Source organism: Cucurbita maxima, unplaced genomic scaffold (assembly GCF_002738345.1).
Source record: "Cucurbita maxima cultivar Rimu unplaced genomic scaffold, Cmax_1.0 Cma_Scf00034, whole genome shotgun sequence".
NCBI lineage: Eukaryota > Viridiplantae > Streptophyta > Magnoliopsida > Cucurbitales > Cucurbitaceae > Cucurbita > Cucurbita maxima.
In genome coordinates this window covers 1,286,880-1,308,360 of record NW_019272050.1, presented here as the reverse complement: position 1 = coordinate 1,308,360, position 21,481 = coordinate 1,286,880, and the positions used below count along the sequence as shown (strand labels likewise).

At 38.9% G+C, this 21,481-nt stretch overlaps 3 protein-coding genes, 1 long non-coding RNA gene and 1 other non-coding gene across 5 annotated transcripts; 3 read left to right on the top strand and 2 right to left on the bottom strand.

Annotated features, from left to right (window-relative positions):
* The first annotated feature begins 1,122 nt into the window (after window positions 1–1,122).
* Window positions 1,123–1,284, top strand: LOC111467818. The gene has a single exon (XR_002714611.1). It is a non-coding gene; the product is annotated as a U1 spliceosomal RNA (small nuclear RNA).
* A 3,859-nt stretch (window positions 1,285–5,143) lies between these two features.
* Window positions 5,144–6,995, top strand: LOC111467442. The gene is made up of 4 exons (XR_002714554.1): window positions 5,144–5,580; window positions 5,715–5,845; window positions 5,982–6,055; window positions 6,911–6,995. It is a non-coding gene; the product is annotated as an uncharacterized LOC111467442 (long non-coding RNA).
* A 239-nt stretch (window positions 6,996–7,234) lies between these two features.
* Window positions 7,235–11,044, top strand: LOC111467438 (protein argonaute 7-like). Its single transcript, XM_023112337.1, has 3 exons — window positions 7,235–8,033; window positions 8,203–9,421; window positions 9,512–11,044. Exons 1-3 carry the CDS (start codon window positions 7,652–7,654, stop codon window positions 10,971–10,973), a joined length of 3,063 nt encoding a protein of 1,020 aa, XP_022968105.1. The 5' UTR covers window positions 7,235–7,651; the 3' UTR covers window positions 10,974–11,044.
* Window positions 11,045–13,636: 2,592 nt separating this feature from the next.
* LOC111467787 lies at window positions 13,637–15,473 on the bottom strand. Its single transcript, XM_023112856.1, has one exon. The coding sequence runs from the start codon at window positions 15,134–15,136 to the stop codon at window positions 14,042–14,044; it is 1,095 nt and encodes a 364-aa protein (XP_022968624.1). The 5' UTR covers window positions 15,137–15,473; the 3' UTR covers window positions 13,637–14,041.
* Window positions 15,474–16,164: 691 nt separating this feature from the next.
* On the bottom strand, window positions 16,165–20,576 carry LOC111467639 (probable protein S-acyltransferase 22). Its single transcript, XM_023112606.1, has 9 exons — window positions 20,028–20,576; window positions 19,839–19,952; window positions 19,403–19,747; window positions 19,262–19,330; window positions 19,100–19,171; window positions 18,203–18,331; window positions 18,042–18,122; window positions 17,438–17,626; window positions 16,165–17,302 (listed from the first exon to the last, which is right to left on the bottom strand). Exons 1-9 carry the CDS (start codon window positions 20,067–20,069, stop codon window positions 16,523–16,525), a joined length of 1,821 nt encoding a protein of 606 aa, XP_022968374.1. The 5' UTR covers window positions 20,070–20,576; the 3' UTR covers window positions 16,165–16,522.
* Between the last annotated feature and the right edge of the window lie 905 nt (window positions 20,577–21,481).

Below are 21,481 nucleotides of genomic sequence, written 5' to 3'. Positions count from 1 at the left end.
AAAAAAAAAAAAAAAAAAAAAAAAAAAAAAAAAAAAAAAAAAAACCAGTAAAATCCAAAAGCTTTTTATTTGTTAAATAAATCACATATTATATATATATGAATTCATTAATATGTAAAATTAATTGGCAAGTTCTTAACAATTTTAAAATTTTCTTAATATATGGCGGCGGAGACAAGCATGAGTCGTGACTCATACATATCCAATGATCCCGTGCATAACAAAATGTCATAAATCTAGAAAAAATCATTTTAATATTAATTTTGCCATTATAATTGGGAGGGGGCAAATAACAAAGAAGACAAACCACGAATCTCGATTAAGATATAGTTAAATTAATAAAAATAAAAATACCATTAGAATTTATTTATTAGGTCGGATGATAAATGAAATAAAGTTTGAAAATTACTTAATATTATCTCATAGTCGATTTAATTATCTTATAGTCAATTTAATGCCCGATACTCTAATTGGTCATCTCACTATCTTATTCTATAAACTATAAATATAATAATCTCACATAAAAATAAATAAACAATATAGACATATATTAGTGAATGAAATGAAATACTAATTACTCACTCAAAAATAGACAATTACCACCTACACAATTCCATTATACTTAAAAATAATAATAATAGATAGTAATAATATAATTATTTAAATTAAAAATTAGACTTTTAAAAGAAAATAAATATATTTAATGAATCGACTTTGTCAGATAGTAAAAAAATGTTTAAATATTTTTCCATTTACGGGTAAAATTTACATTCCACCTTAATATATAATATATATGGTTGACCGTTAGGTTCCTTCTAATTTCATTTTGTTTAAGTGGATATTTAGTATTATTTATAATTTTGTAAAATTTTAATATTTTAGTTATAATTAAATATCAACACAATTTTTAATGGAGCCACTATTTATGTAGCTATTTTTGTCTTTCCTTTAAATAAATGTAGCTGAAAATGTCTATGGATTCAAACCTTCGGCCCATGAAAAAGTTCAAAAGCCCATTTTCACGTTAATAGAAGCTACACTAAATTTGTCCCACATCGAAAACACTGAGATGGAAAGAGGTTAGATGCATTATATAAAGAAAGGAACTAGGGCCTTAGAAACATACTTACCTGGACGGGGTCAATGGGCGAACAGTAAGGCCCATGGCCTTGGTTGGTGACCTCCATTGCACTTAGGAGGGGTGCCCGCCTAAGGTCTTCCCAAAGTGGCAGAGCCTACGTCATAATTTGTGGCAGTGGGGGCCTGCGTTCGCGCGGCCCCTCTAATATCAGTATTAGAACACGTTCTGCTTCTCGTGCTTAAAATGTAACTGATTCTTGAATATCTATTTTAAATCCTATAAAACGCTCATAAATTTTTGATTCTATCTTCTCTGTAAGTTTCGTTATAGTGAAGTCTTAATTCACTCGCAGGCTTTTTCTTGTTTATAACATCTGTTCCCGGGAATTGAGGGAAGTGAATATTTTGAGTTTTAGTCAACCACCAACCGAACTCGAATTATAGGTTACGGCTTAGTTATTCATCGTCTTCTACTGAGTGAGGTTGCATACGATTCATGCCGGTTTCTTACAGAATCCGCGGAAGGTTTGAGATTCTACTCCCTCCTTAACCATTTTTGTTCATCAGTTACTCTGTTCGATCGTTTTTTTCTTATTTTCATTTGCTGTTTTTCGTCACGGAAGTGCATTTCTGTTCTTGGACTTGAAAATTCCCTAGGTTTGCTCAGGGAGTGTACTACTGGAGTTCGATGTATATTTTTTCTTGCGATTGCGAATTTCTCGTAGTGCGCATTTAATTGTTCGTTGGACTAGTAAATTTGCGGAGCAAATCGGTCTCGTGTTTGCAACTGCAGAAAAAGTATACACAGATACTTGTGGATATCTTTTTTGGTCCTCTGAAACTTGAGTGTTTTTGTTCATAGGCAAGGTAATATTCTTGCTTGCTTTTCTGCAATCGGCATTTTTATTATTTAGCGTATCGTTGCCCAGGCTTTAAATTTTACTTCTGCGGCAATGGTAGTCTCTGTACGTCTGACGTCTGTGGGAATAAATTATGCAATATTCCATACGGAGGAAAAAACCGGCTTACTAAGGCATCTACATACCAAGCTTGGTTGCTTTAGGAAAAACTAAGCATAAAATGATTTCAACCTAGAAAGATCAATACCCTCTGCTAATTGCAACTTTCAGGTAATCAAGAATTTATTCAGGCAGTTGTTTTACTATTCCATTGTATGGTGGAATTTGAGACTGAGAGGGACATTTTCTGAATTCAGTTTTATCAACAACAAATTTCTTCATCGATATTCTCCTTGAAGAATTATGGAATTATGGAATTTGTACAGTAGAAACTAAGAAGGACGAAGAAATGACTAGGAAAGCAAGAGCTCATTTAGTGTATGTGTCCCTTTCAAGGCAAAGAAACTGATAGCAAAGAAAAAAGGTGTATTACTTGGTTGTGTGATTGATTGAATCCCATCTCTTTTTTTTCTTTTATGTGTACTATTCCCCCTTTTACCAGCTTTTTTTGGAGAAAAGAATGTGGAAATGAGACCAGAGGTAGGCATTGGTTTGCTTTTTTCTTTTGGAATTGAGGGTCTGCTTTGTGTGATGTGGTGTCTGTGTTCTTATTAACTCCCTTCTTTTGGGGTATCAATAATCTCTGCATTCTGCAATAAATAAACGATCAACGGTTGTATTTTGGAAGGAATGGTCCATCTTTGAAAACAAACCTATTATCTTAGCTTCTTTAATGCGTGCTTGAGTTTGATAGCCTGTTTCATTAGTTTGCAATCTTAGTTTGTGCAATTCCTGCTTCTTCTGGGAGAGGCATCAATGACAGCGTTAAGAAGTTGTTCATAGAGTATCACCCCTTCAACATATCTCTCTCATACAGTTGGGACAAGCAAACTAAGGTGTGGAACTATTAGAGAGAGGAGCGAGTGCCAGCGAGGATGCTGAACTTTGAAAGGGGTGGATTGTAAGATCTCACGTCGATGAGAGAGGGGAACAAAACATTCTTTATAAGGGTGTGGAAAACTCTCCCTAACAGACGTGTTTTAAAAACGGAGAGAAAGCTCGAAAGGAAAAGTCCAAAGAAGACAATATCTGCTATCGGTGAGCTTGAGCTATTACATTCCGAGCTTCAAATGTTCGTTCCACCCTTCCTCTTCTTTTCTCACATGCAGAAAGAAACTTGTATCAGGAAAACCAGGTTGTTGCTTGACTACATGTCTTATGTTGGAATTGCATATGAAAGCTGGCTGTGTGGTGCACTTAACATGCTATTATGGTTGCCTAGTAATGTTGTGTTTCTGGTTTCTTTCTCTTTGTTTCGGGTTGCTTAAGTAGTTTGGGGTTGTTTTCTGCCTGCTCAAAAAGATTGATAACTGGCTTTCAGAGATGCTTGATGGTAGTTTCGTTGGCGGCAAGGTAAAAGTCCTTCGCCGTTGTGCAACACGTTCCCTTCTTTCGAGTTCTTGGATGAGAAAGGACCATATGAAATCTCATATCAACTGGAGAAGATAAGAGTGTGAAAATCTCTTCTTAGTAGACGCATTCTAAAACCGTGAGGCTAATAACAATATGTAACGGACCAAAACAGACAATATCTATTATCGGTGAGTGTAGCCGTTACGGACAACTAGGATTTTGAAGATAAAGACAGCTCCTTTTATGTCTTTTTGCAACACAGTGCCTCTTGGCGGTGCACAAATCATACTGAATTCCTTTGTAGTTTCAGCCTTCTAATGATTATTAACAAATGGAAGGCTCTTCTTAGCTCCCCAACTTTCCACGATGAGTCAATATTATTCTACACCAAAAAAATCATCGAAACTCTCAACCTATAGTCCATTGTTTGAATATTAGAATAGGCAAATAAATTATTCATGGAGATACTGTTTACAATGTACATTTAATTGGAATTCCAAACAGTGGTATTAGAATACTATTGCAGAGTAGTGCATTATTGAAGCATCCTCTGTAGCTTCGTAATTAACTATTAAGAGTAGGGCAACGTGAAGGAAACAAAGGCTTAAATTTGCTATGTTTGTTCTTATGGAGTCTTGTCTACTAAACAGTACCCAACAACTGATTCCCTCTCGTTTTTTAATTCAACCAGATTCTCTTTTTTTATTTTTGAGCTATTTCTGAATGCATGGACAGAAAGTATAATAGACGATCCAGCTCAAGTCATTCATGAGGGCCACAGTGTTTTGACTGTTCACATATCATTATTTTTTATTGCTTTTCGTAGGTCTAAAACATCATTATTGCTAACTCCACCATTAATGGCTTCTACTTCTGTCTTCTTTTGGCCCGGGGGGTCACAGTGAAAAACACAATCACATCCATTGCTTGGTACTAATTAACTGGGCTGTCCTTTGGTTAGAATCTAGATTTTATGGCCTATCTACTACCCATTCTATATCACTACAATGTATTCATAGGACTAATGTATCTTACTTTTGTTGGTTGGTATTTTATCACTACAATGTATTCATAGAACTCATCTCTTTTGTAGAACTCATCTCTTTTGTTGGAGCGGATAACTGCTAAAAGCATCTCAATAAATTGTCCTTTTCATTTTGGGGGTGATGGAGGGATCGTACCATTTAAGTCTTTTTTTTCCATTCCAGTGTCCTGTCCGACCTCTATCTTTTTCCTTATGTATCTATGACTTTGATTGAACTCTACCCATTCAAAATCCACTAAGAAAAATGTACATAAAAAAAAAAAACTCTTTGTCCCTCTCTATAAGAGTAAAAGCCTGCTAGCTTTCCCTTCAAGGGTTCCTCTCGAGATTTTAGACTAAATTAGGGAGAGGTTTCCACACTTTTATAAGCAATGTTTCGTTCTCCTCTCCAATCGACATGGGATCTCATGGTCCACCATCCTTGAGGTCGTAGTGTCCTCGCTAGCACACTGACTCTGATACTATTTGTAATAGCTCAAACACACCGCTAGTAGATATTGTCCTTTTCGGACTTTCCCTTCAAAGACTTCTGCTCAAGGTTTTAAAATGTGTCTACTAAGAAGAAGTTTCCACATTCTTGTAAGAAATATTTCGTTCTCCTCTCCAACCGACGTGTCATCTCACAGTGTAAGTTTCTACATTCATCAAAACTATTTCTCCACGTCATTTCAACGTGTGAGATTATGATCTTTGCTTCATTCTCCAAGTCATTGACTCCTTATTTTTAGATAAAGATTATTTCTCCAATGGCAAAGAAAAAAACAATCATTTGGAAGACACATAAACCTCGTTGGTAAATTAGTTTGCTCGTTTTCCAATGCAGAATATTTAGATTGAAACCCCAACAAAACAGATACATCCAAGTAGTTAATTAGGTGTAGCCATTAAGAATGTTTCTGAATAAGAGAGACGTATTTCCTGTTGAACGATATGAATAAGTTGAGTTGAGCCTTATGATCTTGATCAGCAGCAGCAGCACTTGTATTATTTTTCCCAAAGATTATGAGAACCAGTTCAGGTGTGTTCAACTTTGGTCCATTCATGAGACCACCCCTTTCCACTTGAAGTTATCATAAGCTACAGGTAAATTCTTCTGTATCAGCAACAATAATCATTATGTGTTCTTAAATTGATCATTACCCCCACAAAAGAAGAACTTAAGGTGCATTTTTCCTGTGATTTGATTGACTTAGACTTGTAATGACTTTCCTTGTCAGGTCAAGCAAAGCCTAAAATGTTGGCTGATCCGACCGAAAGCCAAGAAAAATGGGGATCAAATTGCTGTTATCATTGTCGCCATAGTTGGAACATCCTTTATTCTGCGTTTCAAATACTTAAAAAACCGAAGGTAACATGCATCACACCATGTGGCATCGAGCCCTGTTCTTATTCTTTTTAAAGTGATTCAGGCTTGGTTCATGTATTATTATTATGGCTAACCACTCAGCTTCTACTTTTCTCTGTGTATTGTCATTTGTCTTGAGGACTGTTTGGTGATGATAATCCAAATCACAAACTATTGTTGGATACTCAGAAGCAAATTGAATGTCAAAATCAGGTACCATTCACCCTCTTTGATTATACATATTCTGTTGCCTTTCACTTGTTTCCCACTGTTTCATACTGCTACAAATGGACCCACAAAACTTCCAATTTTGGCTAAACAACTTCCACTCATTTTTGTCTTTTCCAGATAATTATTGGTTAAGCTTATTCACACAAATGAAAAATTAGTATAATTTATACAAAATTCGAATTAATTTGTCTCAACCTCTTTCTTTTTTATTTATTTATTTATGAAAGATTCTTAAAATATTGAAGTATTTGAAATTTTATAGAGTTTAAGGATATAACTAAAATTTTCAATTCATGTGTTATTTATTAATAGTCTCAATTTATGGTTGGTTTCAAATTAAACTTCATTTCGAAGTTCATTTTCCCTCTTAAAATTTAATTGTATCGTATTTAGATGAAAAATACATTTCTTTCTTTGTGTAAAAAAAATTGAAGAATATTTCTCTCTTTCATGATAGAAATGAAGATATGATGGTTCATATAAAATGAAGCCAATATCTATAATTGTGGGTCATATTTGCTCTCTAAGTTAGAATTGATTACAAATCATTTCATTAAAAAAGTGTGAAGTACAAACTCTTATTAAGGTATAATGAATTGACTAGTCTTAGTTTATTTATGTCCCAAAAGTTAATACTTATACAATTAATAAAATAGATATCTTTTTTCCGTTTGAACAAAAATAATCAAACAAGTTTATTACTGGTTCAAATTTAAAATTTATTATTTTCGGTTAAACAAAAGGTAGAAATAGAAAGATTCAAACTTTTAAATATTTTATTGATACAACCTAGATCCACAAATAATAGATATTGCATTTTTTGAGTTTTTCTTTTAGGTTTTAAAAACGGGTCGGCTAAAGAAAGGTTTCCACACCTTTATAAAACATTATTCTCCCCAACATTAATGTGGGATCTCATAATCCACCACCATTTGGGGCTCAACGTCCTCTTTGGCACTCGTTCCCTACCTCAATCGATGTGAGACCCACCAATCCACCACTATTTGGGGCCAAGCATCTTTGCTGGTACACTGCCTCATATTCATCTCTTTGAAGCTCAACTTCTTCATTAGCAAATTGTCCGGTGTCCGATTCTAATATAAAAGAGCAACATCAATATTGGCTAAGGATTAAAGAAAGGTACCTTTTTCATTATTTTATTCCAAAGAGATCCTAGCTTTTGGTTTACTAGATCATGAAAACAAACAATTCCCATAGCTCATGAGTAGGGGTAGAGAGATAGAGATACCAAGTCCATCCCAATCCCATGCGTCCAAGTTTCCAACTTTACACCATAACCTATACCCCACCCTCCACCCTTTTCCTTTCCAGATATACAAACCAGCATAAAACCTCCATCAGGCCCAGACATATTGAACCTTAAGGAACTAAACCCTTCTCTCTCTCTCTCTCTCTCTCTTCTTTCTGCAACAGCAACTACAGTCCCAGCAGAGACTGAGATACCTTTCAGTGCATATAAAGAAATAAAAAACACAGCCTCTTTCTCTCTCACTGTTGTATTTCAGCACTGCTCTTTCTCATTCTTGCGCATGAAACCATCTCACTCTTAATCGCATCATGGAACAGTCAGAACACCCTAATGCTACCAGCAAATGCAACAACAAAACTGGGAGTTTCAAACCCAGGATTAACCCTCATCACCACCACCACCACCACCACCATGTTCATCACCAATATCAGCATCACCAGCTATGGCAGTACTCAAATCAATATGCCTTTTGTAACCAAAACCACTTCCAAACATGCTATCCTCTTATTCTTCCCCTTCCCCTTCCTCTTCCTCCTCCTATTCCTCTGCAGCTCGCACTAGCTCCTCCGCTTCCTACTAATAGAGCCACTAGACCAAAACCCCACTCGCAGAAGCCTTCCTGCAAGCTCAATAACCCTCCTCTTGCGGCCACCGCTGATACCCATGTCCCAATATTAAAGATTTCCCCAGGTAAAACTCTATGGAAACCCTTGGTTTTTTCTTTTTTCTTCTCTGTTTTCCATGATTATGGAAACCCTTGGCTTCTGCATTTCCACAGTTCTTGAACTGGGTGGGGATTGTAACCATTCTGACATTTTTTTGTTATGTTTTTGTTCCTTGAACACGTGCATTCATTCAGCTTCAAAAGGGCTTCGACTGAAAAGCAGTTTACCACATAAAGGAGGAAATGGAAAGGTGAGTGAAAGTAAACCAGAGGTATTAGTGGCTGCGAGTAGACCAGATTCTGGAGGTGTAGAAGGGCCTGTTATTCCTCTTTTAGCCAACCATTTCTTAGTCAAATTTGACCCTTCTCAACGAATTTACCATTACAATGTAGAAATCTCTCCTAACCCTTCAAAAGAAGTTGCCAGAATGATCAAACAAAAGCTTGTAGAGGAGAACTCGGATTTGCTCTCTGGGGCCTCCCCTGCCTATGATGGCCGCAAGAATCTTTACAGCCCAATTGAGTTTGTACAAGATAGGCTTGAGTTCTATGTCAGCCTTCCAATTCCCTCCAGCAAAATGAAAGTTCCTGGAGGAGAGATTCAACATAAACAAGAATTCAAACTCTTCAGGATAAGCATTAAACTTGTCTCGAAATTTGATGGGATGGAACTGAATAGATACTTAACTAATGAAGGAGATGATTGGATTCCAATTCCTCAGGATTATCTTCATGCTTTAGATGTTGTAATGAGGGAAGGTCCAAATGAGAAATGCATCACTGTGGGAAGATCTCTGTATTCAAGTTCAGCATGGGGAGCCAAAGAAATTGGGGGAGGCGTTGTTGGTTTGAGAGGCTTTTTCCAAAGCCTTAGACCCACTCAGCAAGGCTTGGCTATGAATGTAGATTGCTCTGTCACTGCTTTCCATGAAAGTATTGGAGTTATTCCTTATTTGCAGAAGCGTCTTGATTGTCTTAGAGACCTTACTCAAAGGAAGACAAGAGGCCTAAACATCGAAGAAAGGAGAGAAGTGGAGAAGGCTTTGAAGCATATCAGAGTTTTTGTTTGTCATAGAGAGAGTGTTCAAAGATATAGAGTTTATGGCCTAACAGATGAACCTACTGAGGGTCTCTGGTTTGCTGATAGGAATGGGAAGAATCTAAGATTGGTGGGGTACTTCAAAGATCATTACAACTATGATATTCAATACAGGAATTTGCCTTGTTTGCAGATTAGTAGGAGTAAGCCATGTTATCTTCCTATGGAGCTTTGTATGATTTGTGAAGGACAGAAGTTTCTCGGGAAGCTTTCGGACAAACAGACCGCAAGAATGCTTAAGATGGGCTGCCAGAGGCCAAAGGAAAGGAAAGCTAATATAGATGGTGTCATGCAAGGTCCTCTTGGGCCAAACAGGTTAATTTTGAAGCTCCTCAGAGAATTTGCTATGGAATGTTGTTTGATTTTCATATTCACTTTCTGATAATGTTTTCTTTTGGCTGACAGTGGCATCCATGGACGAGAATTCAGCCTCGAAGTTTCAAGGGAAATGACCAAATTAAATGGAAGAGTTCTTCAACCTCCCAAGTTAAAGCTTGGCGACGGTGGCCAAATTCGTGATCTTATTCCCTCCCGTCCCGACCGCCAGTGGAACCTCGTTGATTGTCACGTTTTCGAGGGAACAAGAATTGAGAGATGGGGATTAATAAGTTTCAGCAGTAGCCCAGATCAGAGATTGAGCATTCCAAGATTCATTAACCAGCTCTCTAGAAGATGTGAACAATTAGGCATATTTCTCAACAGTAAAACAATCGTCCCTCCTCAATTTGAACCAACACAAGTGCTTAACAGTGTCTCACTGTTAGAATCTAAGCTTAAGATGATCCATGGAGCTGCATCTAACAATCTTCAGCTCTTGATCTGTGTGATGGAACGAAAACACAAAGGCTATGCAGATTTGAAACGCATTGCTGAGACGAGCATTGGCGTTGTAAGTCAATGCTGTCTCTATCCAAATCTTGCCAAGTTAAGCTCCCAATTTTTGGCTAACTTGGCTCTTAAGATTAACGCCAAGGTTGGTGGTTGCACTGTTGCTTTATACAATTCATTACCTTCCCAAGTACCTCGCCTGCTTCAAACCGACAAGCCTGTGATCTTCATGGGCGCCGATGTAACTCATCCCCATCCCTTGGATGATTTTAGCCCCTCCGTAGCTGCTGTAGTTGGTAGCATGAATTGGCCAGCAGCAAACAAGTATGCCTCAAGAATGAGATCACAAACACACAGACAAGAAATTATTGTCGATCTTGGCGCAATGGTCGAAGAGCTGCTGGAGGAATTTTATCAAGAACTGAACGAACTACCACGGCGAATCATATTTTTCAGAGATGGTGTGAGTGAAACACAGTTCTACAAAGTTCTACAAAAGGAATTGCAGGCTATTAAAGCAGCCTGCTCTAGATTCCACAATTACAAGCCTCCTATAACTTTTGCTGTGGTTCAGAAGAGGCATCACACTAGATTGTTCCCATTCAAAATCGATCCTTCGTCGAATCAAAGTGAGGTTCTTGATGAAAATATTCCTCCCGGGACGGTTGTCGATTCTGTAATTACGCACCCGAAGGAGTTCGATTTCTATCTCTGCAGCCATTGGGGCGTTAAAGGAACAAGTAGGCCTACACATTACCATGTACTCTGTGATGAGAACCACTTCACTTCTGATGAACTACAAAAGCTAGTTTACAACTTATGCTACACTTATAACAGGTGCACCAAGCCTGTTTCACTAGTTCCTCCAGCATATTATGCTCATCTGGCCGCTTATCGAGGCAGACTTTACCTCGAACGATCAGATTATTCCATGGCTCATACTCGAGGCGTTAACACCGTCTCTCGAGCTGCCCCTCCAAAAACAATGCCTCTACCCAAACTTAGTGAAAATGTTAAGAAACTCATGTTTTACTGTTGATTTTTGTTGTAGTTTCTATCAAAGTATGATTAAATCAGAAGTTCTTCACTTCATAAATTATTGTCCTATTATTATGAGGGGCTCCATCAGGTTAGAGTAAAAAGAAAAGAAAAACAAACTTTTTAGAAGATATCATATTCATTAAAGCAATAAAGTGTTGTTACAGATGAGCAGAAGCTCCCCAAGCCTTTGGACGATCCAAATTGTCCAAACTGACCCCAGAAAAAGTCCAAACCTCTTACACTGACAGAGCAGCAGAAAGCTCCCAAAGCAAAAGACAGAAGGCAAAGAGAGAAGGGCAGTTTGGGGAAAAGAGAGGCACGAAAATATGAATAAAGAAGTTAAATGTAGCTCTGACAGTACAGACTCATGCAAAGCAATGCAATCCCGAAGAACAAAAAGCAGCAGAGAAAGAAGTGAAGTGTTCTGACCTTTTGGAGTTGCCATTTTGTCTTGGAAGGAAAGTAATATAACAATTTCTTTTTGTTCTTTAATTTAATTTTTATTTTATTTTATTTTATTTTATGTTATGTTATGTTATGGGGCTCTGTATGTATGGTTACAGCTTTCCATCACCATTAAGGACCATTCGTCAGCTCCACTTTCAAGTACCGCACGGCCTCTGAATCCGACGAGACACAAAATACTATAATTTATTTATTGAGCCCTTTTGAGCTCATTGTGGGACCCTCCCCCAATTCATACCTCCACCTTGCCCATCCCTCAAATTTTGGCATCATTCTTTCTTTCTTTTAGACGAACACGAATCTTCTCATTCCATTGGAGTTAATATTCCGATCATTCCCTAAATTAGCAGATGTGTAACTTCCATCACAATACTTTTCTACCCATCTAAAAAATGAGTGAAAGTTTCACTTATAATATGTATTACCTACTTTGACCCGTGTATTTATATCAGTCTCACAGTTTTAAAATGTATTTGTTATAGAAAGATTTTCACACCGTTTTAAGAGAGTAAAACCTGAGCCAAAACCAATTGAAATAGTAAAAATCCCATTTTAAAAATTCTTTGAAATGTTCTTGTATTTATAAACAATAAAAAATAGTTATAATTTATTTGGTTGAAGTTTCAACCATTACCGAAGTGTTTTATGTCAATTATATGTAATTATTATTCTACAATAGTAAGCAACTAAAAATATATAATATATATATATATTATTTAAAAAAAATGAAATGAATTTACACACAAACAATAATTTAATATTTTAGCATAATTTAATATTTTAAATTATAGATACACTAAAAAAATAATATTTTTCATAAATATCGTTATAGGTTTAGAGAACATGGTGTTGAAATTTGTGCAGAAGAAGAGTAAGAGTAGGTTGTCTTCTTCAACCCGCTCGCTAAGAGGTCCTTCCCCCAACTAACAGTCAAAATTTCTCGGAGCTCAGGTGAGGTTAAAAAGGGCAATCATGTCAACTCAAAACACGATATCGCAAAATCAAAATCAAAATCAAAATCAAAATCAGAAACAGAAACGAAAATCGAGGCGAATTTAGGTTAATAGTAGGAGTGAATGTAATAATACGTAACAAGATTCGTTAGTGTCGGTTATGGAACCTTATTCTGAAGGAGGCTTCAAATGCATCAGGCAGCAGCATAGGCATCAGCGTCAGCATGAGCATCGCGCCAACGGGCTATCCATTTCCGACATGACGTTTTCTTTTGTTGTGGCATAACATTGCGTCGGTTTTCAAGGAAGAGTCACGTTCTTCATTCAGACCTATCCAATCGACGCTTCGTCCTTTTCCTCTGCCTCTGCCTCTGCTCTGCTCTGCTCTGCGTTTGCCCCTTGATTTGATCGGACACACCTCTCTCTCTCTCTCTCTCTCTCTCTCTCTCTCTCTTATCTAACGCTCCCCCTCGCATTTCCTCCAAATCTCACACATCATCGCATCGCAATTCGCGCATCTCTTCCCACTTTCCTTTCATCTCTCTCTGTCAGATTTGGATCCACGCGCGCTCTTCCTCCTTTTCGTCTCTCTTCTTCTCGCAATGTACAGAGCATACGAGCCATGTATTTCGTCGTTCGTCGGCTTCGTTTTCTCTTATTTGGGACTCTGAATTGTGGGCTTTTGACCTGAAGCCCAAAACTAAATGTGATGGACCCATAATGGGCTTTCTTTCGTCGTTGATCTGCTTCGTTTTTTCTTATTTGGGCCTTCGAACTTTGGGCTTATGACCTGAAGCCCAAAAGTAAATGTGATGGATCGATAATAACTGGGCTACTACTCTTAGGACTACCAACCAACTGGGCTCAAGTTAACTGGGCTACTATTTAACTGGCCTACTATCTGAGCTTTAGTTAACTGGGCTAAGATTTGGGCTCAAATTAAATGGGCTACTATCTGGGCTGAAGTTAACTGGGCTACTCTTTGGGCTCAAATTAAGTAGGTTACTATGGGGGCTCAAGTAACTTGCTATTAATAGGGCTCAAGTTAACTGACTATTAATAGTTTTTCTTATTTGGGCCTTTGAATTGTGGGCTTTTTACCTGAAGCCCAAAAGTAAATAGCTGGGCCTGGCCCATGTTCGATGTGGATTAGAAGCCCACTTAATCCTATTGGGTAAGGGAATGGACCCACACAACGGTATTGTTCAGTAGGATGTCCAAAAATAAGCAAGTAAAATAAATGTGTTGCTGGAGAAGGCTATTAGAATTTGATACAAAAAGCTTACACAAGATTGATAAGGTTTCTAAATTATTGCCACTGAATCATAACTCACAACATCACATGGTTGAGAAATGGCAAAGCAAAAATGGGAAAGAAGAAGCGCTCTAAAGGCAATGGAAGAGGAAAGGTGGAAGCCGGACCTCATAAGTTGTTGTAATGTGGATGCCTGCCGGCTGCCGCTCATGTTTCAAGCACTAACAATTGCAGAAAAATGGTGTCCAAAATGAACAATACCCCAAATTTGGCCAAAATCCCACATCGCCTACCCCAACTTCATGCAGTTTTTCAAATCATTTCCAGCCACGTTTGAACAACAACAAAGAATTTGGTCGCCATTGTTTCTCGTATCCATGTTCAATCCATCAATCAATCTATGAAACTATCATCCAATTCGAATGAAAGAATACCAATTGATCCATCCAAAACAGAATCGTCTGATATCACCATACTTGAAGATCTGCAGCTGAAGTAAAAAACTGCATTCATCACAGAATCAGTAAGCACAACAAATGAATACATAACCACCAAAAGAGGGCCTTCCCAAATCCTCGAAGACCCTTCTCCATAGCTCAGTGTCTTAACCCTATGCTCAAACAATCCCTCCACAAACACTGTCCCAATTGTGGATCCCAGAAATATCAAAAGCCCCACTTGAGTTTGACCCCTAATAAGAACACACGACCTAAGCAATGCCCCTGGCCCTGCAACATCTTCCAATACACAGATAACAATCCCAATGTTGCAGATGATGACAGCATTAGCAAATATAACAGAGAACACAAGCCCCCCAATCACAGCAACAGATATAATAAGATCAGGCGAAAACCCCAATGCATAAAAAGTACTGCAAACAGCACCAAGCAGAACCAAGAACGTTGTAAGACACCCAACAATCGCAAGACACACAGAAACATATGTCGTGACAAGACGATTCCATATATTACGAACTAAAGCGAGGAACAGGCCTGCTTCGAACCTTCTTTTGGCGTATGTACAATCCACCGTATGAACAACAGCAGCTTTTGATAACAAAGAAAAGGTAACGAACAAAGGAAAGCACACTGCAGAGGAAAGAATCGACTCGGCAAATCTCTGGCATGAATGTTCGATCATGGGCATCAATGGGAGCCCACTGGACCTGGCTATTAATACCAATCGGATAGTCAGCATCTTGACAGTCGACTCATCGACTAACACATTGGATAAAAAGACGGCGGAAACAGGGCAAATAAGCAAAATGGCAATAACCACAAACGCAGTAGAATTGTAGCGGAGAATCCGAACCGTTTCCCTCAAGATCTCCAACGCGCTCATCGAGTGGAATTGATTGTCGGGTTCGATCCCGGAGTCAGAGGGTTTTGTTGACGCCACGGTCTGCAAACGCAAATCGTGGCATTCCTTGTCCGTCGGAGGAGTATCCCGATGGATTCCGGGAAAATCGACGGAAGAAGAGAATTCCATTTCCAGTTTCCAGACCCTAAATCCGGTGGCGCTAAAACAACAGAACCACCAGAAAGGGAAAGAACCCCATCGGAAAAAGCAGCGGCAATGGGCGGCGAATGGAAATTCAAGAAGGATCAGATCTGGGGAGGTGAGAAAAAGAGGAATTCAGAGAGAGAGAAGATTTCGGAGGGAAGAAAAAGAAGAAGAAGAAGAAGAAAAGAAGGGGAAGGGCGTGGTGTGGCTATGGAGAGGGAAAAGGGCTATTTCGGAGGGGATTTTGGGATCCAGACGTCAAATTCCGCGACCTTTCTTTAATCTGTCATCTGTGTTGCCTCTCTTTCGGGGACAGTCCTCCTCACAAGACATGCATCCGCCTCAAACAAAATTTATTCAAATTATTAATTCTTTTTTATTTCTTTTTTTATTTTTAAAAAAATAAGAGGGTCCAAATCTATTTTTTAAAATTGAATTATTAAACTTTTAAATATCAGAATCAATGCTTGCTTGTTGCTTGCAATTTGATTTTTCCTCTCCCATCTTCCTCTGCACGATAGATTCGATATTGCATTAAGAGACCTTGACCACGTTAGATTCGATATTGCATTAAGAGACCTTGACCCTGAGTAGAGGCAAGGTCGAGCCAAATGACTTAGCCTAGTGTAGAGGCAAGTCGGTTGTGTCGTAGACGATTGAATATGCATGTGCAGACGGCGTGTGTCGTCAAATAAACTTAGATTCTGCAAGAAAAGGTTCTCTATTGATTCAAACACTGTACCAGCAATGTCCAGTGAATCTAAACTTAGATTCTGCACTAGCAATGTTTGGTTGGTGAGGATAAACCTTGCCTAAGGTCCAATGAATCTACAAAGCTAGGGCGAAAAATATATATGAGGCTTGATTCCCCTTGAGGTTGGTCGTGAGCGTGTCAAGATCACGCAGCACTGTTAAAAAAGTTGGACCTCCCTGAAACTTCCCGACCAAGGTAAACATACAAACAAAGACGATGTTTAGTATACCATTCCTTGAAGACAGTTTTGTCTACAAAATGAAGTGTTGAAGGTGTCCATAGTTCATCAAATACGTCACCAATGATAAACAAGAATCCAATCGTTGGAACTAACACAACTTCAACAAAAGCAATCCAAGGAATTGGTTTATATCAAACAAAGCAAATCCGGGAATTGCAAGAAATAAACTAACAAATTCGAGTGTCGAGATTGGCATCGGCTAGCTCGAGTTTTACATTTTCCTATGTCTTCTGCCATGCCTTGATTCTGTGACTACATTTTCACTTTACAGAATAGGTTATTTGATTGGTGCTCGAATTCCTTGGCTGGAGAATCAAAGAATTATCGACTTTGCACCACATCGATATCGACACGAACATGTTCGGTGTGCTCATAATCAGGTATGTCTCATGTTAATCTGGTTAGAACATGATGCTTGCAGTTGAGAAATCCTCTCTTCCTGTTCCGAACCATACAAGAGGTTGTTCCAGCTTGTCGGTCTTTGAACAATCCTTGAAGGAACTCGGTCGCTGTCCTCTCCGCCCGAAGCTTCATATCCATCACTAGTCGACCTCGACAATGGAAGTCCCTTTTGAGCAGCAGCTACATTAGCTGCTAATAAGCCAGTGACTCTCTTAGACTCTTCAGCTCCTGAGGAGGATATTCTGAACGGATGGATGTCAGGCGACCCCAAACTGCTCTCCGGAGACGACGCAGCCATGGTCGAGCTCGACATTGCTCGGCTTGTTTGGAAAGCACTGCGTGCTTCAAGCTGAAGAGGACCAAGACTAGTTGATGTGCCAGAGAAACCTTTTTCAACAGCTTTTCCTGGAACATTTGTTAAGTGTTGCATAGGTAGATCAGATGGAAGTCGCACACGTTTATTCCCTCGCCTTCTATTATTTTCGAGTCGTGAAACGATTCGGCGACCACTACTGCCAAAACCGCTATCTGGTTCACGTTCAGAAGGTGTTGCTGATCTAACCACAGGCTGCAGAATTTTGGACTTCTTCCTTGCCTCTGCTGCAGCCTTTGAAACCTCATCACCATTTAGTCTTGCCAGAGTCCATGGACTGATCCTCACAGCAGCAGGGTTCTTTTTCTTGGTTGCTTCTTCGCTGACCGTCCTCTTTCCGAGCGAACTAACAGACCCCGTCTCCGGTGGAATCACATCAAACTGAAACACGAAAACAAAACGCATATTATCTTTCATAATTAGACACGTTCATTCTCCTAAAACGCGTCTTCTAAGAAGAGATTTTCACACCTTTATAAAGAATGTTTCGGAAAGAGAATTTTCTAGTTAAATTACCTGATCCTCGAGAAACAAGCGCGGGGGAGTGCACCATGCACCTCGGTGGAAATTCGAGAACGAGCTTGCGCTGCTTAGTCCAGTTAATGAGCTGACAACAGACATTTGAGGACTTTGTTGGCCACCACCTCCCTGCTGTTCTTGCTCTTGCTCCCTTAGAGCTATGATATAATCATATGTTGTAATTCCCTGTTTACAAATGTAGTTATGTAAGCAATTAATCCCAAATAATGACATCCCCCAAATATATCCCTTCACTCGAGCAACACCCGTTACGTATCGCCATCAGCCTCATGATTTTAAACGCGTCTACTAGGAAGAGGTTTCCACACGCTTATAAGGAATGTTTCGTTCCCCTCTCCAACCAATGTGGGATCTCACGATCCACTCCCTTTTTGGCCAATGTCCTCGCTAACACACCGCTTAGTGTTTGGCTTTGATACCATTTGTGACAGCCCAAGCTCACTGATATTATCCTCTTTGGTCTTTCCTTTTAAAACGCGTCTGCTAGGGAGAGGTTTCCACACGCTTATAAAGAATGTTTCGTTCCCCTCTCCGATGTGAGATCTCACAAAAAAACGAAATATGTATTTGCTATACTTGCCTTCTTTATGAGAAGGATGTGGAAAAAGAAGAGTTGAGCCAGTGGCAATGTTGCTATCATAGCCAAGATCGTACAAACCGCCTGAAAACGAAGGGATCAGTTTAGATTGTTGCTCAAGTTTAGCCAAATAGAGAAGCCAGGGAATGGTCAGAGCCACTTACCACTACAATAATGAAAGGTGCCAAAGAAAAACTGCTACCCAACTTGGAGGAGATTTCCACAGAGAACCGTTTCTTCTCGACAAAACAGCAGATGAGCACAAGGATTCCGCTGGACCATTGTACAATAAGCTGCAATCTCAAGCCCAAGGTGCACAAACCATGTATAAACCTGTCAATAACTAATTGAAAAGAAACTGAGATGAAAATAAATCCTTACTCTGGTTGGATGGTCTTGGGGTGCTGTCATGTTGCTACGAGGGATTACAGCATATGATTGGTAACAAGAAATCGTTATTATCTATCTATGGCTGAGAGGCATAGCTCTTCCAAAGCTCATCATATCACAAAAACTATCTGTTATCTAAGGGCCGAGGTTTTTGAAAGATCCCACATTGGATGGAGAAGGGAACGAGACATTTCTTATAAGGGTGTGGAAACCTATTCCTAGTAGATGTGTTTTAAAACCGTGAGCCTAACGGCGATACAATGGGTGTTACAAATGGTTTTAGAGCTAGACACTGGGCGGTGTGCCAGTGAGAAGGCTGGACCACTAAGGGGGTGGAGATTGTGAGATCCCACATCGAAATATTTCTTATAAGGGTGCGGAAACCTCGTCCTAGTATACTCGTTTTAAAACCATGAGGCTGACGACGATATGTAACGGGCCGAAGTAGCGGTGGACTTGGGCTGTTACAACTGGTATGAGAGCCAGACACCCCAACGAGGACGTTGGGCCCCTAAGGGGGGTAGATTGTGAGAACTCACAACATTCCTTATAAGGGTGTGGAAAACTCTCCCTAGTAGATGCATTTTAAAACTCGTGAGACTAACGACGATACGTAATGGGTCAAAGCGGACAGTTACAAAGGTAAGAACATAGAGGAGGATTGAACTTACCAAGAGGAGAGAGGTAACCATGAGGGTGAAAAATTGTCGATAGTTCCTTCTGCCAATGCAGTTGTTAAGCCACTGCAGAACCACAAGTAAACAAATTGTAAGAACAATCAGTGGCACTTGATTGAGTAAGGAAAGGAGGTGAAAATTCAGACATTTTGTTACCCTGCAGTGGTGATCAAACCGATCAACGCACTTGTCACAAACTCTGCAGTGCTTGCTGTACTTGAAAACCTGAACAACAACATAGCTTAGATCACTCAAACAATCCACTTGAAAATACAGCTCTTTTAACAGTTAAATCACCTCAACTTCACACAAACTGCAGTAAAACATGCCATCTTCACTCATGTTTTGGTCGGACGGTTCCTCGTTCGAACCCGAACAATTGCATACATATGCACAAGGGAAGCACACCAACGAAAGACATGACAGCTTCTTTGATGCAGGGCTGTCCTTTGAATTTGCATCTTTATCCACAGAGGCAGCAGCATTGGGATCATGCGTGGATTCGCCACCGAGTTTAGAACTTTTTTGCTGAGAACACTTCCCTTCATCAGGAACATCGACATACTTTTTGGATTTGAACACTCCCGTGTCTGCCGGGTCAGCTACCGCACACCAAATATATAGACCAAACACACATGTAATCTAGATCACAAAGAACAGAACATGGATTGAAACATCAAATATCATACACAAATGACGAAATGAGGGATAGATCTGAGTGGTGATGGCTTACAAGAGGAGTATATAGTCCAATCATAACATACTGAAAAATCTTGTTCCCAACAAAAGGAGCAAAGAAGACATAAAAAGCAAACCCCAGAGCTAGAAACACAGAAACTGCAACAACCTTAAACAAGAATCACAGAATGAATTAGTTGCATAGTAGAACGCAAAAAGAAAAGGGTGAGGGGAAAATAGAAACCTGGAGAGGATGGTAAGGAAGTTGCCATCCATGCTTCCTCATTGGAGACACCCAGAAGAAGAACACGAAGAACACGAAGAACAGGATGGGCTTCAGATTACGAACCCCTTCCCCACAGAAACTACAAAGATTTGCTAGTGAAGTTTAGTCATATTTGGGATTCGAACCCGTGAAGAGGGAGAGAAGAGAAGGGTGGGTTTTGGTCTTGAAGCCTATAATTGCATCGAAACCTCCCTTTTACTTTAAAATCTCTTGGTTTCTGGCGTTACCCTTTTTCCCTGGGCAAATCATGTGTCACTGAAGACAAAGAGAAGGCATTGCCATTTACAATGAAACCGCAGCTCAGTAACCCAATTTCCCTCTAAACATCTCTTCAAATCAGATCAACAAAGCAAACAATTACTCCTTTCACTATTTTTGAAGCCACTTCGACAAAACATTAAATGTTCTTCATCTTTTCCTTTTCGAATCTGTCCTTTTGTATTGAATTGGTTAGTTGGTACCTACAAATCGATTCCATCAACAATTCCATTCTGTTCCTTCTTTCTTTTAAGCCTTTGCCTCTTCATTACACCATTTTTTTTAGCAAAATCGTATCTGGGTGATGAAAATCTAAGTCAAGAACTTGATAAACAACTGAGATTAACCAACAAAATTTGAACTTTAATGAATTCCAAACCGAGAGAATGACATTACAATAAAGGAAACGTGAGATGTGGGTCAATGACTGTGGATTGTAGTGTTGTTTAGTGAATAATTTTAGCCCTTTTTTCCCTTTAAGAAAAGCAAAGTTTTGGAAATGAAATTTGGCATTTTGTTGTCAGTCATTGGGCTCCATGTTAATCAGATCTCATTTCAACGGCCATGATCATGGAATGCACGTAGTCATCATAGAGCCTGTCCGCACACAACCAATACTCTTGAACGTAAATTTGAAAATAATGCCTTTTGATAATTAAAAATAGAAAAAAAGAAAAAACAAGAATGTAAAACGCAGCGTTTTGACAGAGTAGATCAATGCATTAAATTCTTCTTGGAGGACTCACTGTCGTTCCTCGATAGGGTTTTCCGTATATATGCACTTTTCTAGCACGCTTTCCGAGCCGAATCAATTTGTGAAAATAGCGTTGACCCAAGAAGCCCTCTCAGCCGTCAATCTTCTTGATCGTGCTTCATCATCCCATCGGACCGTTGTGGTTCGTCTTCAACGTAATTTTCAAAAGTTGTGTGCTGCCGTACTGGATTACATTGACGCATATAGCAGAGCAGACTATGCTTTTTAATTTTTAATTTTTAATTCTTTTGTTTTTAAATTTAAGTAAGTAAGAAAGCCATTGATATAAATAATAATAATAATAATAACTAAAAAAAAATCTAATTGTAATTATACATTTCATGATTAATAAAACCATATTGAACTACATATTTTACCGCTAAATTCGACTAAAAAAATT

Coding starts and splice junctions, on each gene's coding strand:
- LOC111467787 (XM_023112856.1), bottom strand. CDS start 15,136: ATGGAATTCTCTTCTTCCGTCGATTTTCCCGGAATCCATCGGGATACT.
- LOC111467438 (XM_023112337.1), top strand. CDS start 7,652: ATGGAACAGTCAGAACACCCTAATGCTACCAGCAAATGCAACAACAAA. Junction 8,034..8,202: donor AATATTAAAGATTTCCCCAG/GTAAAACTCTAT, acceptor GCATTCATTCAG/CTTCAAAAGGGCTTCGACTG. Junction 9,422..9,511: donor GGTCCTCTTGGGCCAAACAG/GTTAATTTTGAA, acceptor TTTGGCTGACAG/TGGCATCCATGGACGAGAAT.
- LOC111467639 (XM_023112606.1), bottom strand. CDS start 20,069: ATGAGGAAGCATGGATGGCAACTTCCTTACCATCCTCTCCAG. Junction 19,748..19,838: donor TTGGACTATATACTCCTCTT/GTAAGCCATCAC, acceptor TTTGTGATCTAG/ATTACATGTGTGTTTGGTCT. Junction 19,331..19,402: donor GCAGTTTGTGTGAAGTTGAG/GTGATTTAACTG, acceptor GTTGTTGTTCAG/GTTTTCAAGTACAGCAAGCA.